General features: G+C 37.6%; 1 protein-coding gene across 1 annotated transcript in view; it reads left to right on the forward strand.

Annotated features, from left to right (window-relative positions):
- The first annotated feature begins 962 nt into the window (after nucleotides 1-962).
- The window catches only part of LOC122808451 (vomeronasal type-2 receptor 26-like), a 148175-nt gene continuing 132138 nt past the window's right edge, over nucleotides 963-16999 (forward strand). The window contains exons 1-2 of the mRNA XM_044079412.1: nucleotides 963-1100; nucleotides 3472-3699. Coding sequence (XP_043935347.1) covers nucleotides 963-1100; nucleotides 3472-3699 — 366 coding nt within the window. The remainder of the gene's footprint in view (nucleotides 1101-3471; nucleotides 3700-16999) is intronic.

Below are 16999 nucleotides of genomic sequence, written 5' to 3' on the forward strand. Positions count from 1 at the left end.
AGTAAAGAGTCCAGCTGGGCATTGCTAGACCTGGAGAAAGCATACAACAAGGTCATAAGAAACTTGATTTGGACAATCCTGTTATGGTTCAAAGTCACAGAAGCACTGGTAGAATTAATGTAGGCTATGTACAAGGTCCTAATGACACAAGCATGAACAGTGCTCAGACTCAAAGAGGGTTGCTAGTAAGAGTGGGTGTGCATTAGTGTTCAACTCTGAGCCTACTGTTGTTCATACTGGTGATGAGCTACATTAATAAATAGGATGGTGGGGAGAGCTCAACAAAGTTGCTGAATGCAGATAATATGACATTACTGGTAGACTGAACATATGTTTCAGAAATTATAGGGTAGACACACTGGATAAAACTAAGTACAGATAAGACAGCTGTAATGGCAGCAAATGGGAGAATTCAGAGGAAGATTAGAATGGAGATAGAAGGGAAAACAGTGCTTAAAGTATCTGGGAGGTGTTGTTGAGGAGAAGGGAAGTCTGAATTACGAGGTCAAAGCTATAATCAGAGGAGATGTAGCCAACTGGCACAGAGTGTCAGGTGTAGTATATGACAGAATAATGCCAAACAAGCTGAAAAGTAAGGTGTACAAAACAGTAGTGCAACCAGTACTACTGTACATTACAGAAATCTGGCAACAAAGGCAGAGTGAATGGGAAAACTAGAGGTGATGGAAATGAAGTGCCTGAGAAGGGTGGTAGAATGCACATTGTGAGGCACCTGAAGAAATAAGGACATAAAACCAGAAGCCAAAGTAGTTCCAATTGCAGAAAAGGTCAAACAGAATGGATTACAGTGGTTCCAGTAAATGTGAGGTAAAGTAGAAGACAATCTAGTGAAAAAATCTTGGTACTGAAAGGAAGAACGCAAGAGGAAACAAGGGCATCCAGCAAAGAGGTGAATGGATTGTGTGAGAGAAGACCTATGAAGTAGCGTTGATTTGAGAGAGATGACAACAATTGATGTGACATCCCACCCCCATGTAGTAAATGATAAAATAAAGGTTGATTATGATGATGATGATGATGATGGTGATGATGGTGATGATATACCCACAATGAAAACTTTATTAGTGAATATTTATCCAGTAGGACCTTTTATCATGTTATCATGGGTCCTAATAAGGCCAAGCTTAAAGCTAGCAAGCAGTCCTTGTTCGGACTGGGTATTTGGCAATAGAAGGGAAGATGATGTTCCAGTTTAAGTTTATTTAGGTGCTTGTCTACCATGCATCATTATAATCAAAATAATGGTAAAACAAATATAGGAAGAGTAAAACATGAACAAAATTAAGAACAAACATCAAGCTTATGCTAACAACTGAACGGAAAAAAAAACAAAGCACAATATAATTATAGAAAGGATCACCGAATGATTGTAGCCTGATGACATAGATAGGAAAATAATAACAAAAAGGTACAATGTATTTAGCAATCATTTGCCAACTCATACACTTGTGTTTTAAAACCAGTAGTTTCATCCATTCTTGCCCTGTACTCACTGACTACCCCTCTGTATTTTCTTGTGTTTTGCCAGTGATTATGTTTGCCTTATTAAAACCAGCTTCAAAAATCATAAAATTTGAGAACCCTTGTCTTTAATGGAATGTTTGTAGAAAAAAACAATCACTGGAACCAAGGTAGGTAGGACACACAATGCTCGATTTAATATACAATAATAAAAACACATGAGTTTAAAAACTTTCACCCAGAAGGCTTCCTAGTGCAAATCAACTAGTATAAGAACAGACAAGTAGGTTTAAATAGCAGTTTAAAATCACGACAAATGCAACTAACGAATTCAAACACAATTCTGTTTTTCCTCTCAATAAAGGTTTTAAAGAGACAGTACTATTCAGACCTGGTGAAATATGAGTCCAAGCATTCTTTTCTACATATATTTGTCTTTGAAGTTCATTGGTTTTATTGGTGGTTCATCTGCTTGTTTCTGGTTTAATGGAATGTTCTTAATATGATTGTCACCAGAATGAATTCTAAGTTCACCTTAGGATAAGAAATGCCTTTGAAATTAGGGTCAGAAGAGACTAAAACAAATGACTTGCCTTAGACATATTTGACAAAATATTCCAAGAGGATCATACTTGTCATTATTGTAAAATCTTTGGGTCTTCTGCATTTATGTCAGCCACCTAGTTATGTATACCAACTGTTTAAAGTAAGGCAAATCAAAAAAATCTTCCCATCTTTAAAGAAACCATACTGTTCTGATAAGCCATCCATGTGGGTTTTTGATGAAGGCCAACAGACTTACTAGCAGGTGTAAGTGAAGTAACATTTTTTACAATTTACCTACTGGTATTGTGTTAATCATTTTGCTCGTAGGTGACCATTTTAAACCTCTGTCCATTACAAAATCCCGAAATAAAATGCCTTACTTTCAAATACATGCTCTCAGTTCTGACTGCTCCTCAACATTTACAAATGTTTACATAATAACTAATTGCAGATACTATAATCACAACTCAAAACATTTTAAAATCCAACAAATTGAATTATTAACTTTTACCAAAAACAAATGTTTTTCCAAGTAAGCAATCCCCCTGAAACCCTATGTAAGGGTTGTAATCTCTCATCTCTACTCTTTTTCCTGTATTACTCAAGAGGCTGCTCAAAGAAAAGATAAAAAGGGGGAAAAAACGTTCTTACCCCAAAAGCTTCACAATTGCAAAAGTGTGAAGCCACAAAATGTAGCTAAATTATGACTAGAACTTGACTATTCTCATTTCAAAAAATCAATTATGAACCCTAATATAATAACAATTTCTCAAGCGGTGTATATAGCTAGCTGAGTTATGGAGTCTCAGTATTCCATGTAGGAAGTTCAGGGGGTACAACCTGTTTGCAAAAATATATTTTAACTATTGAATATGAATTTCTGTTGTTATAAATCCAGTCTTAGGGCAATGCATGCATTTCCTTTGAAATCATCATTGTTTCATGTTTGTCACAACAGGTTTCCTATTAGACATATGAGACTTCATAATTTTAGTTTTCACTTTATTAGATTCATTTTACCAGCATTGTCTAAACAATAAGCACCAACTGTGTGTGTGTGTGTGTGTGTGTGTGTGTGTGTGTGTGTGTGTGTGTGTGTGTGTGTGTGTGTGTATGTGTGTGTATCTTTGTGTGTTAATGCAAGCACATGAACATGTACAATCTGCACAGCACAACGTTTTCTCTGAAAAATGCACGAACAGGTGCTCTTGTCTGTCTCTACTGTTAGTTTCTGCATATGATTGATATCCTGCCACAAAAGTATGTACTAGACTGAAACTTAAAACCTGCAATAGCATGCATTTTTTTTGCAGTGTAGTTGTTTGCTTAGTAGAAATGCAAAGGAAAGGAAATACGACTGTGTTTCAAAATTATTAGCAGTAATAACTAGGGATGTATAATTTAATAATAATATGCCATTCAATATTCTTTCATTTTATAAAGGTACTGCTATATTTGAAAAATGCCAAATTTAAGAATAAGGCAGGAGAGGATGTATTTTATGATGAATTTGGTGATTCCCCGGCCTTGTTTGACATCCAGAACTGGCAGATGTCACCCAATGGTGCTGGCAGGTATATCAAGGTGGGGTACTTTGATGGCAGTGCCCCACCTGGACAGTCATTGGTTATCAATGAAAGTGCCATAAGCTGGAGTGCAGAACATACAAAGGTGAGAAAGAAATGTATTTTTTCTATGTATAGATTACAGTATAAAGTATTACATTAAAATGTAACCCTGATTGTTCTATCCATGCATACATGAGCATTTAAATGTAACAACAATTATTTCATAACTCTGAGTTTAGATTTGTTTAATTTAGTTTTGTCATCCCAAATTCAACCAATATTTTAGACAGTGCAACATTAACTGAAATACAGCTCATTCATCAGTTGTGAAAAATTGTTTTTCGATGTCATAAGAAACTCTTGCATATTCTATGGGAATGTAAATGGAAGAGAATCTAACTACTGTGGCCATGTTTGGCAGAGTTGTGGTACTGATTTATTATTCAGTTTACTAGAGAGGAAATATAAAACAACACGGAGTAAAATATTTAATACTAAAAATACCTATGCAGAGTAGATTTTGTTGCATATTATCATATTTGTAATTTATGCCTGGATGACATTTTATCTGAATAAGGTGATAAACTCTCAAATTAATATTGCCTTCAAGCTTCTTGGTATATAATTCAAAGCTTACAACTTTAGTATGTAAAATAGAAAATAAGATGTTTCATCTTCTACATGTTTCTGTGTTATGTTTCCAGAGAACATTGGAACAATTAAAATAAACTTTACTGAAATATATAACATAACTGCATCTAAAACTAACAAAATGTACATACTCACACAAAATGAAGTCATTTTGTCCATAAATAATGCTCACTAGACTGACAGAGTGTTGTCATAAGAATATCTAAGTATATTGCAAATGGAATAATACATTTATTTTTATTTGCTTTTTACCAGGTTAATCCCACTAGGTTAGTTGCGCCTTTTCAGTGGAGGCCCATGGTTCTAGTCATACTGACGAGGGCAGGGATCTGCAAGCTTCAATATCAAAAGAGCCATTTTGGCCCCTCTCCCACCAAATAAAATTTGTCGGGAGCCACAAAACCTATTTGATCCCTAAAATGAAGATAACACAGTGCATAAAGTTTTATATATAGTTATTATCCTAAATATAAAATAACTAAGTTTATAAGAGCAATATTGAAAATCCGTCTCTATTTTTGTTCCTTTGCTGGAATTGCTCGATCGCACTCGGTGTGTGTGTGTGTGTGTGTGTGTGTGTGTGTGTGTGTGTATGTGTGTGTTAGAACAAGAAATCTGGACAAAGTCATAAAAAGTGGGGCACAAAGGACCAAAATAGGGAGACTTTTTTTAATATTGCTCTTATAAACATAGAAAGTTGATAGAATAACATATTTTGTATTAGCATGAATTTTCTGAAGGGTATGAAGTCTGAAACTCAAATGTCTATTTTTTTTTTACTTTAGCCCTCAATGATTTGTCAGAAAACCACGATTTTATGAGAAACAGACCAAAAATATAAGGCAAAAGTCAAGACATTCTGCGAAAATATGCACAGCTGACAGGTAAGTGTGTGTGTGTGTGTGTGTGTGTGTGTGTGTGTGTGTGTGTGTGTGTGTGTGTGTGTGTGTGTCTGTGTGTGTGTGTGTGCGTGTGTGTGTGTGTGTGTGTGTGTGTGTGTGTGTGTGTGTGTGTGTGTGTGTGTGTGTGTGTGTGTAAAATGCATGTTAACAGAAACCATGTTATTCTAGCAAGTCTCTAAGTTTATAAGAGCAATATTCAAAGTCCATCCCTGTTTTTGTTCCTGTGTTCCCCTTGGCTCAGTCCATATTTCTTGTGGTAAGACTGAGTGGTATGGAAACTTTTCAGGAGATGCTGCTGCTGCCAGGGGATCACTTGATCACTCTGTGTGTGTGGAATGCAATGACAAAAGAAATCTCATTATTCTAACAAGTTTCTAAGTTTGTAAGAGCAATACTCCTCCCACAAGTACTCAGGCACATAACTACCTCCAGTACACAGAACCCTCCAAAACTTACTTGCTATAACCTACCGACTGCTTACTACCATCTACATCCTTTACCTTTCAGACCCATCTTCACAATGCTCCCAAAACCTATATCCTCCTATACTCTACTACTACTTCTCCTCAGTATAGTCTACATTCACTACCTCACTCAGCCCAAACACTTTAACCACTCACAGGCCTTCCACATAACAACACATCTCAACTCACCTCCTTTAAAAGCACACAACACAATATCTCCACATATTTATCCTATACAAAACCATCTTTTATTTACTTATAAACTTATCAACACTCAAATTAACCTTAATACCATAGTTGCTAACAAACCCCTTACTCACATAATAAAGACCAACCTAAACTTTAAGCGGTCCAAATATCTCTCCAACCTAACCCTTTATCTAATTACCTCACTACTATCAGGAGATATCCACCCCAACCCAGGCCCCTCCATCTCTACCAATGCAGATAAATCCATACTATTTACCTCTCTAAACTCCCAAAGTATAGTCAACAAAGTACCAAACCTTCAAGCTTGGCTCACACATAATAAACCCGATATCCTATCTAGCTCTGAAACTTGGTTAAAACCCCATATAAAGGATCATGAAATTATACCACCAAATTACTCAATCATCAGAAAAGACAGACCCAAAAAAAAAGGAGGCGGGGTTGCCTTACTATACTCATCCTCCTTGTCAGTCACCCCTTATAACAAACCCATCCCCATTTTTAATAATGCTGAACTACTCCTATCACTACTCCAAGTCAATAAATACAAGCATATATGTATAGCCTCCCTTTACATTCCCCCTGGCGACAATATTACCACACTTGAGAATATTCTTTACTGGCTCTCCACCAACATTAACAATGAAATCATAATCTTGGGTGACACCAGTATCAATTGGTCTGCCATTCATTCTCCCTTAAACCCACTCAATATCAACCTTTACAGCTTATCACAACTAATTAATGACATAACTCGCCCCTCACAAGCTCTCTCCAAGGGTAGCACTCCAGACTGGATTCTAGTCTCTCACCCTCATTACTTCTCTGACAGTGGTACCCTTCCAGACTCCCTTAGTGACCACCTACCTATCTTCAATTATCGACTACAAGTGCCTTTACAGAGAACTCAAAACTACATTACTACCCGCAACCATAAAAACTTCAACCCAATAGCTTTCTCTGACTCTCTCAAACTAGTTGACTGGAACATCCTAAAAGCTTTACCCCCAGACAATGCCGTGACCCATTTCAACACAACCTTAAAGAACCTTCTAGACTACCATGCTCCCATAAGGACTAAAAGAATAAAACTAAAAACTACTCCCTGGTTAACCAAAGACACACTAACAGCCATGCGACATAGAGATAAGGCTTGGACACTTTACCATAAAAACAAATCCACACTCACCCATAATGAATTTAAAACACTCAGAAACAAAGTAAAAAGGCGTGTTATTAAAGATCGACAAAACTAATTTTCCATACTCCAAAATACTAATAAAACAAATCCTCAAAAATTCTGGAAAGGAATCTCTACCCTTATCAATCCTGGCAAAACAGCCAACCCCAGTCCAGACCCCAATGCTTCTGACATTGACTTGGCTACACAATTCAACTCTTTTTTCATAAATTCTATTTCCAAGCTAACCTCATCATTCACTGACACTGCTACATCCTCGACCTCACCCCAATCCTCCCATACCCCTCCCTCCACTCTGACTACCTCTCTCTTTTCCTCCCCAAGACCACCACCCTCTAATCCCTCACCCCCCTTTCTCCTACTTTCTCACTAAAACCTATCCCCACATCTACCATAAAAAAACTGATCCAGAACCTAAAGCCTTGCTCTAATGCCCCAGACAATATTCCTTCATACTTTCTTAGCATAGCAGCTGAAACCATTGCCTACCCTATTAGTATACTAATTAACCGCTCGATCCAAGAAAGCAAAGTACCCCAAATCTGGAAAAAGGCCTTTTATCATACCTTTGCATAAAGGTGGCAATAATAATGATACTACAAACTTCCGTCCCATAGCTATTCTGTCTCCCATATCCAAACTCCTTGAAAAGTGTATCCATTTGCAGCTCCTTCCCTATCTCTTAGACAATCACCTGCTGACTCCAACCCAGCATGGCTTCAGACCTGGTCATGGTACTATGACAGCCCTCCTCTCCTTCTTAGAAACCATAAACAAGGCCAGGGACTCTGGACACATTGTTTCTACCCTACTACTGGACCTCTCAAAAGCCTTTGACACTATCTCTCATAAACTACTCCTTGATAAACTCTCCCAACTTAACATATGTCCCTCCTCATTAAACTGGTTCTCTAGTTACTTATCTAATAGATCTCAAGCTGTTAAATGGACAAAAGCCACTTCCTCATTCCTAAGCACTCCAACTGGGGTCCCCCAAGGCTCCATATTGGGTCCTCTACTATTTAACATCTTCATAAACGATTTCCATAATTCTATCCCATTCTCTAATATTATTCAATATGCAGACGATTCAACTATTATCTGCTCTGCCACATCCATTCCAGTACTCCAAAAACTTACACAAGATGCATTCTCTATCACTGAACAATGGATGAAAAAAAACACCTAGCATTAAATGCCTCTAAAACCAAATTAATGGTATTTACTCCCTCTAAACGCATCTCTGCCAACCCAAACTCTTTCTTAATCACCTGTAACAATAACACATCCTTGGAATTGGTGCCAGAGACTAAGTTACTTGGGATTCAAATTGTCAGTCAGTTTAAATTCAACTCCCACATACAACTAAATATCAAAAAAACTCATCAAAAACTAGGCATGCTCTACCGACAAAATCGTTTCCTTACACCCGCTACTAAAATCACTCTCTCTTCCACATTCCTTATTCCCTCTCTTCTATATGGAGCCCCACTCCTGACTAACCTACAATCTTCCCTCAAAACACAACTTTCCTCATGCTACAATAAAATAGCCAAATTCGCTAATGGCCACAAAGCATCTACTCACCATTGTTCTTCTCTCCACAAACTAGTATGGTTAGAACTACTCAACCGACTCATCTATTCTCAACTCACTCTTGCCCACAAGCTCATCTTTAAACCCTTCCTTTGTCCATCTCTTTCCCCGTCTTTAAAATGCACCTCCCCAACAGAGAACTCAGAACCAATAACCAGAACCTACTTGAACTATACATACCATTACGCCCCCCAGGTAAAAGAACTCCTATCCTATAGTTTAGCATGTCTCTGGAACTCCCTACCTCCAGTTTTTACTACCACCTTCAACCACTTTACATTCAAAAAATATCTTTACTCTCATCTACTAACCCAGTGGGAATGCTCTTGCACCCACCCTTCATAATTCAATGCTCTTGCACCCACCCTCATAATTCAAAACTGCCTTACTTCCTTCCTCCTCCTGCTAATAAGTTTCCTTGTATCTGCCTCTCCCATTGTAGTAACTTGCATCCTTTAACTAGCTGCCTAATCTCAAATCAAAATAATTTTTGTATGCCTTACCTAGCAACCTAACTCAAAATGCCTAGGCAATCTCATCAGTAATGTCACTTGAAAGATATACTCTTAATGTGTACATACTGAAACATGAATTACTTTTATAGTAGGTACCACCTGTAATGTTCCATTGATTATGTATGTTCAAACAGTAATCTGTATAATTCTATAAATGCTGCAATATGAATCACTTTTATAGTATGTACCATCTACAAACAGTAATCTGTAGAATTCTGTAAATACTGCAATTTGAATTCTGTAAATAATGCAGTTTGAATCACTTCTATAGTATGTGCCAACTGTAACAGTCATCACCAGTATGATGCTCTAACTGTGTAATTTGTTTGCTAATATTGTATTATATATCTATCTAAAACTATGTAACCTTGTTTATGGAGCTTTTCTCCCCAGGACTCCATTGAAAACGGGTTCATCTTGGCCCAATGGACTATCCTGGTAAACCAACTGCAAATAAATAAATAAATAAACAAATAAATAAATAAATAAATATTTAAAGTCCTTCACTCATTTGCTTTTTTTTTGTGTGTGTGTGTGTGTGTGTGTGTGTGTGTGTGTGTGTGTGTGTGTGTGTGTGTGTTTATGTGTGTGTGTGTGTGTGTGTGTGTGTGTGTGTGTGTGTGTGTGTGTGTGTGTGTGTGTGTGTGTGTGTGTGTGTTGTGCATTAGAGTGGTCATTATTTTTCACAGCTACAGGGAACCACTGCAAAGTGGTGGAAAAGCCACATGTGGCTCCAGAGCCGTAGGTTGCAGACCCCTGGACTAGGGGAAACTTTTCCAGGGCAGTGGGAGCATTTCATTATCCTTTCCAAGGGGAGATGTCACTGAGTTTTCATTACTATGGTTCCTGGTGCTGAGGTGGCTGGAAGGAGTGATGCTATATTAGAGCAGTGTGGAGAGGAGCATGAAGGAGTGGATGCAGTAGCAATATGATCTCTAGGTGAAGTGGAGAATAAATATAAGAATGCATGAGGATTTTGGAAAGGGATAGAGTTTGGGAATAGGTGAGAGGAGAATAAACATAAGAGTGTGCAATGGTTTTGGAAAGGGAGTTTGGGAACATGTGTAAAATACAAATGATGTGCAGCTGAGAGTCATCCAAGTGGACTAGATGATAATAATTTGATGAGACTACTGGAGCAGGAGGATCCAGGATAAAAGTCTGTATTGTTATGGAGACAGGCAGCTGAAAAAGTATTTGGAGAAGGTATGGGATATAAGAGGAGTATTGCAGAAAATGGGGGCTTAAGTCACAAGAACTAAAGTGTTCATATGTAGCAGAAGTGCAAAGTAATCTTATAGAGGTAAGACAGAATGAAATGCTGACAAAAGACCTGTGGCAAGAATTAAAACTAAAAGAGAAAGGGACATTGTATGATTTTACTTTTGAGACTGATGCTCAGATGGAAAACATTCTACTGCACTATAAAAAGGGGTGAATATGTCTCCTTGGAATGAATACATTTTTTAGGACAAAAGGCAAAGTTATATAAAAATGTGTATACAATTTAGAACTGATGATATTGATGCAATGATTTACTTCAAGGTCTGATGAATATGTGTGAAAAGCTGAAAAGTATAAAAATGTAAATATAGAAATTTGTTGAATGAGTTGGGAAGCTGTTGTGATTTTTAAAAAGAAAGTAAATGGTATTGCACATTTAGATAGGTTAATGGGAAAAGGGTTGCTTTAAGGTTTTTTTTTTGAGGTGGGATACTTTATATTTAATTGGAGAATGTAAGAAACTGAAATATAGTCAATATGGTGAAAAAGGACAGGGCGGCCACAGTGGTGCAATGGTTAGTGTTGTCGCTTCACAGCAAGAGGTTCTCTGGTTTGATGCTTGGCTTGGGTGCCTTTTGTTTGGAGTCTGCATGTCTTCCCTGTGGTTGTGTGTGTTTCCTCCGGGTGCTCCGGTTTCCTCCCACATCCCAAAGACATGCTGTAGGTGGACTGGACACTCTAAATTGGCCCTAGGTGTGAGTGTGTGTGTGTGCCTTCTGTGGAAGTTTGGGTGCCGGGCTGGCAACTCGACACCGTAAAACTCCAGTGCCAATCATGAGCAGACAGGTGATCCACTGTGGTGACCCCTAAATGGGAAAAGCCAAAAGAAGAAGATGCTGAAAAGGGACACACAGTCAAGAAATGCAAATCAGCATGTAGAACATGTAAAAGATTAGGTCATTTCTAGTTTGACTACTCAGAGGAAAAGCAGATCAATGTTCAAGAAAATGTAGTTGATGAAGTAAATATGAATGTAGAAGATAAAATAATGGATCTGATAAATAACATAGAAGAAAAGGATATGAGTATAGAAAAAGCAGTACCAGTGTGTGATGAAAAAGAAGAAGATACAACATGCAGAGGAAATGGTAGAGATTGAGGTACAAGAGGCAGAGGTGGAGAAAGAAGCTGAAGAAAAAGGGAACAAACAGTCAGATGAAGAAAGTGGGAAATAAAAAAATAATATAAGAGAAATCCAATAAGTGAAAGAGTACAAGCAACAGATAGATAAAATCATCTCTCACCTAAAATTGAAAAAAATGGAAAGGAAAATATAAGACAGATTTTGCTGAATGTGAATAACACCATTAATGAGGCTAGAAGAATATGTGTGTTGCATTGTTGTAAAAGTAATGCTGTATATGTGATAGTGTTGCAAGGTGCAAGATTTATTGCTGAATATAACAGAATCCAGACAGAACATTTATAGGGGACAGGCATTTTAAGAAATGTTGGACATGATAAGTGTTCAGGAGCTGAGGTTATTTTTTTATCGAATGAAAAAATAAAAGTATCAACTTATTGTGTTGATCTTGCAGTATGAGTTACAACCGGTGATGTAAGATGGGATAAGACGTGCATGTATTAATAGGAATATATGCATACACTGGAATAAAGGGTCTGCTTTGTTTCACTGAAGCTCATTTTGCTGAATTTCAATTCACCCTGACCAAATTACTGAAAGCTCAAATTACTGAAAACTAATTTCACCGAATCTCATTTCACTGAAGTGAAGTACTGGCACTGAGTAGAGTACTGTAGGGCAAGTAAAAGGTATGTGCCCTTTTCCCCACTGTAGTGTGATCCTAGAGTTAGTATATATCATTGAGGGGGTTCTGGAAAAAGTTAGTCACTGGTGTTGTAAGTATGCATGTCTATGGTTTAAAATGTATTGTTTTGAAGCTTTCGGTGAAATATAATATAAAACAAAACTAGGTGGGTGGATACACCCTCCACACCCTCAATGTGGGGAACTGCGCCCCCCACACCCCCTAACTATATATACTAACTCCAGGGTCATACTACAGTGGGGGGAGGGCATATACCTTTTACTTGCCTTACAGTACTCTACTCAGTGCCAGTACTTCACTTCAGTGAAATGAGATTTGGTGAAATTAGTTTTCAGTAATTTGAGCTTTCAGCGTTTTGGTCAGGGTGAATTCAAATTCAGTGAAATGAGCTTCCAATGAAACAAAGTAGACCCATATATACATATATATGCAGGCAAAGTAAGAATGAAAGATGATTAGAAAAGAGAAAGTATGCTAAATTAGAGTGTGAGATCGAAAAGGATTTGGAGGAAAATAATATGAAAAAATAAAGAAAAAAATACAATGCTATATAAGCAACAATAATTAATTTACAATGAAATAAAGAAGTGTCACCCTTTATATGCAGAAAAGTAAGAGGAATGAGGGAGCAATAAGAGAACAATAAGAGAATTAACAGAAAAGGAAGGAAAAATACAATATAACAATTATGAATATTGTGGTAAATTATACTGAAAATGCATATAGAAATGAAGCATGAAGTAAGTTTAAAATGGTATCTTACACACTTTATTAGAAAATTCACTAAAATATTTAGAACAAAAAATAATGTTTGCAAAGTTAAATGCCATGCTCAAATGTAAATGAAGAATCAGTTCCTAGTAGGGAAGGTTTAAGCTATAACATTTATAAAAGAATATAGACTGAATGATGTAAGTAGCCTTTAAAAGAATAAATATGAAAGGATGTTATTAAATATATGGGGAAAAATAGATAAAGTTTGTATTCAGAAATGGAAGACTGTTACACTGAGTAATACAAACTACAACATTCAATAACATTACTGCAGGTAATATTTAAAAAAGTATTACAGTATATATTAGTTCTTGTTTATATATATATATATATATATATATGTATATATATATATATATATATATATATATATATACTCATACATATAGTTATTTTTGGCCTGCTCGTGGTGAGAAAGCTCTCTGCAGCCCCTTTTCAGTGTGCATCATAGCTCATGCCCCCCCCCCCCAAGCAACTGCAGCATTAGCAAATAAAACCACTGCTATGGTCCGGTTTCTCCCTACATTTATTGCAAGCCAAGAATAACACTATTTAATAAGGATATTCACAAGACAAGTCTACATAGCACACTTGGTCTGCCTGAATCATCACAGCTCGGGTTCCACCCCAAGCAACTGCAACATTGCCAAATAAAATCAATGCTAAGGGCCTGTTTCTTCCTACAGTTATTGCAAGCCAAGAATAACTCTTTTTAATAAGGATATCCACCAGACAAGTTTGCATAGCACACTTGGTCTGCCTGTATCACCAGAGCTCAGGTCCCCCCTCCCCCAGCAAGTGCAACATTGCCAAATTAAACAACTGCTACAGTTTGGTTTCTCCCTACAGTTATTGCAAGCCAAGACTAATACTTTTTAATAAAAATATCCACCAGAAAAGTTTGCATAGCCCACTTGGTCTGCCTGTATCATCACAGCTCAGCCCCCCCCCCCAGCAACTGCAACATTGCCAAATAAAACCACTGCTACGGTTCAGTTTCTCACTACATTTATTGCAAGCCAAGAATAACACTTTTTTAATAAGGATATCCACAAGACAATTCTACATAGCACACTTGGTCTGCCTGAATCATCGCAGCTCTATCCCCCCCCCCACCCAGCGACTGCAACATTGCCAAATAAAACCACTGCTATGGTCTGGTTTCTCCCAACAGTTATTAAGAAATGTTATTCTCGTCTTGCAATAAGGATATTCACCAGACAAGTCTGCATAGGTGACTGGATATTTACAGTTTTTATTATCAGCAAATCTGGTCCTTTAATAGTTACATTTTAAACATTGTGACTGGATGTTTACATTTCTTTTTGTAGCAAATTTGGTACTTTTACTATTTATTTTTTAAACATTGTTTTGGATGGCGTGCACACCTGCAAGGGCTCCCTCCCACCCCAGGCCACTATAGCTTTGTCTGTCACCACTAGGTGGTGCAACTATCAATATATTTGCTGTATCTTATCCCAAATAAATCTGCCTCCCCATTAGAATTCCTTTAAAGTAAGGCTAGTACCATTTACTTTGTGTATTTTGTCCCCATATAGATTTGCCTTCCTTTATTGATTTATTTACACACCAAAGTCATAAAAGTAGTCTTTCTGCAACTATCTGCTTATGCTCCTACCTTGCTGCCTTTACCTCTTCCTTGCTTTCCCTTACCTTACAACTACAAGATTTCCACTTCTCATACTGATTGTTTTTCTTTGCACTCTTCTCTGAGGGGGGCCTGCCCACTCCATTCGCCCTAGCTATATTTGGGCTCACTCTGCTCCCCTACCTATCCTCATTCCCCTCACCCCTCCATCACCTAGACTTATACAAATACTAACCACTCCCTTCACTTCCCCCAATCAACAATTACCCTCCATCCATCAGTCACACCTCAATTAACCAATACACTATTTGTAACACTCAACCCTCCTCTCACACCACTTAATTGCAATTGTTCTTAATCACTCTACTCCCACCACACACACACAAATACCCCTCTGTCCCTTCATCTTCTTTATCACACCTTCCAGCTAACCTAACATTTAAAAAAAAAGAATACACACCATGGTCTTCTTCCTGCCCACACTCTATACGTTACTGCTATCTGCATATTATCTAACATCCTACACTCACCTACAGATACAACATGTATCCATAGCCCCACACTATATTATACTAATACCATCCACTCCTCACTCTCCTACCTTGCTATCTCCTCCCAGCTCTACAATCACACACCTATTGCATGCTTCCACTTCAAACATGTAGATCTCAGCAGTACCACTAACCACTTCAGCAAACACCTTCACATACTCTCCAAACTGTGACACAAACATGCATGTATATTATCACAGATTCTCCATAGTGGTGATAAGCACCACAATCCCGGGGCACATACTGCACAACATACCATCATGTATACCATTCCACCCCTTCCTCACATTAAAACTACAGACCTTCTCATTCTTAACATGAACCTTAGAAGCCTAGTTAACAAACATCACAGACTGTCATGCAGTCATTGCAGAATACTCACCAGACATTCTTATAGCAACAGAAACTTGGCTAAAACCCCGTATAAGAGACCCAGACATACTCCCACAAGGTTATTGGGTACATACATTAGACAGAATCAGGAAGAAGGGAGGCGGGGTTCCAATCTTCTGCAAAGATAACCTAACCATCAAATACCCTTATGATAACAACTTTAAATTCCTAGTAACATGGCTCAGAATCAACCCAAATAGAAATATTACCATAATAGACACTTACATACCTCCCAACAATACTCCCACTGCCATTGAGGAACTCATAGCCTGGACAACCTCAACCTACACACACACACACACACACACACACACACAAAACCATTATCACAGGTGACTTCAACTTAGACTGGAATACTTGCACTGGTGATAACCCCTCCACCTTCATAAATCTACATGGTTTCTCCCAAACAATCCAGTTTTCCACTCAAACAGATAAACGTAGCAAAAGGGAATCTATCTTAGACTAGTCATTTATTAACAGTACCACCCTCAACTATCTCTCCAGATGCCTTCCAAAAAATTTAAGTGACTATAGACCTATGTACTTAGTCCATCATCAGCTCAACCCACCCAGAACCATAGTTTACAAAGTCATACAAAATGCCAAAAACTTCTCCAATAAAGCATTCTTAGACATGTTCAATAAACATAACTGGACACTACTCCATCATCTCCAACTCGACCAGGCCATAACACACTTCAATGGCACATTTCTAGCTATTCTAAATAGCTGAGCACCAACTCGTACATGTCATGTTAAAAATAAGAGATTTCCCTGGATATCAAAAGAAACCATTAGACTTCAAAAACTAAGGGGGAAAAACCTGGTTTCAATACTAGAAAACAAAAGACAATAAAACTCTGTTAGCATACCAGCAGTTCCGCAAACAAAAAACAACTGAAACTAGACAAACAAACATATTATACATCTATGCAAAACAAATATGAAAACAATCTCAGAAAGTTCTGTCAGGCAATTAACTTGCTCTTCCACCCAGGTAAAGCCACAACCCCAGATCCAACAACCAATAACCAACGTGTGAGTATTGCCTCACAAATCAACACCTACTTTATAAACACCATCCTCCCCTTAGTTACAGGAAAGAATTCCACCTCACCATCTCTTCCACCTAATGGGGAAACTAACAACTCTTTTGACCTCATACCTGTTTCAACTAACACCATAAGAACAATGCTGAAAAAACTGAAACCTTCTTCTGCTGACCAGCTCCCCAATGAGTACATCAAACTTTCAGCCAATGCTATAGCTCTGCCTATCTCCATTCTAGTAAATATTTCTATAGCAGAACAATATGTTCCAAAATTATGGAAAATTTCCTATATCACCCCTCTATATAAAGGAGGAACATCAACAGAATTAAACAATTACAGACCCATAGCCATCCTTTTCCCCTGTGTCAAAATTCTGGAAAAATGTATGTATGCTTAAATACTACAATA

The sequence above is a fragment of the Protopterus annectens genome, chromosome 8.part0 (genome assembly GCF_019279795.1).
Source record: "Protopterus annectens isolate FY-2018-M chromosome 8.part0, PAN1.0, whole genome shotgun sequence".
In the NCBI taxonomy this organism is placed as follows: domain Eukaryota; kingdom Metazoa; phylum Chordata; order Ceratodontiformes; family Protopteridae; genus Protopterus; species Protopterus annectens.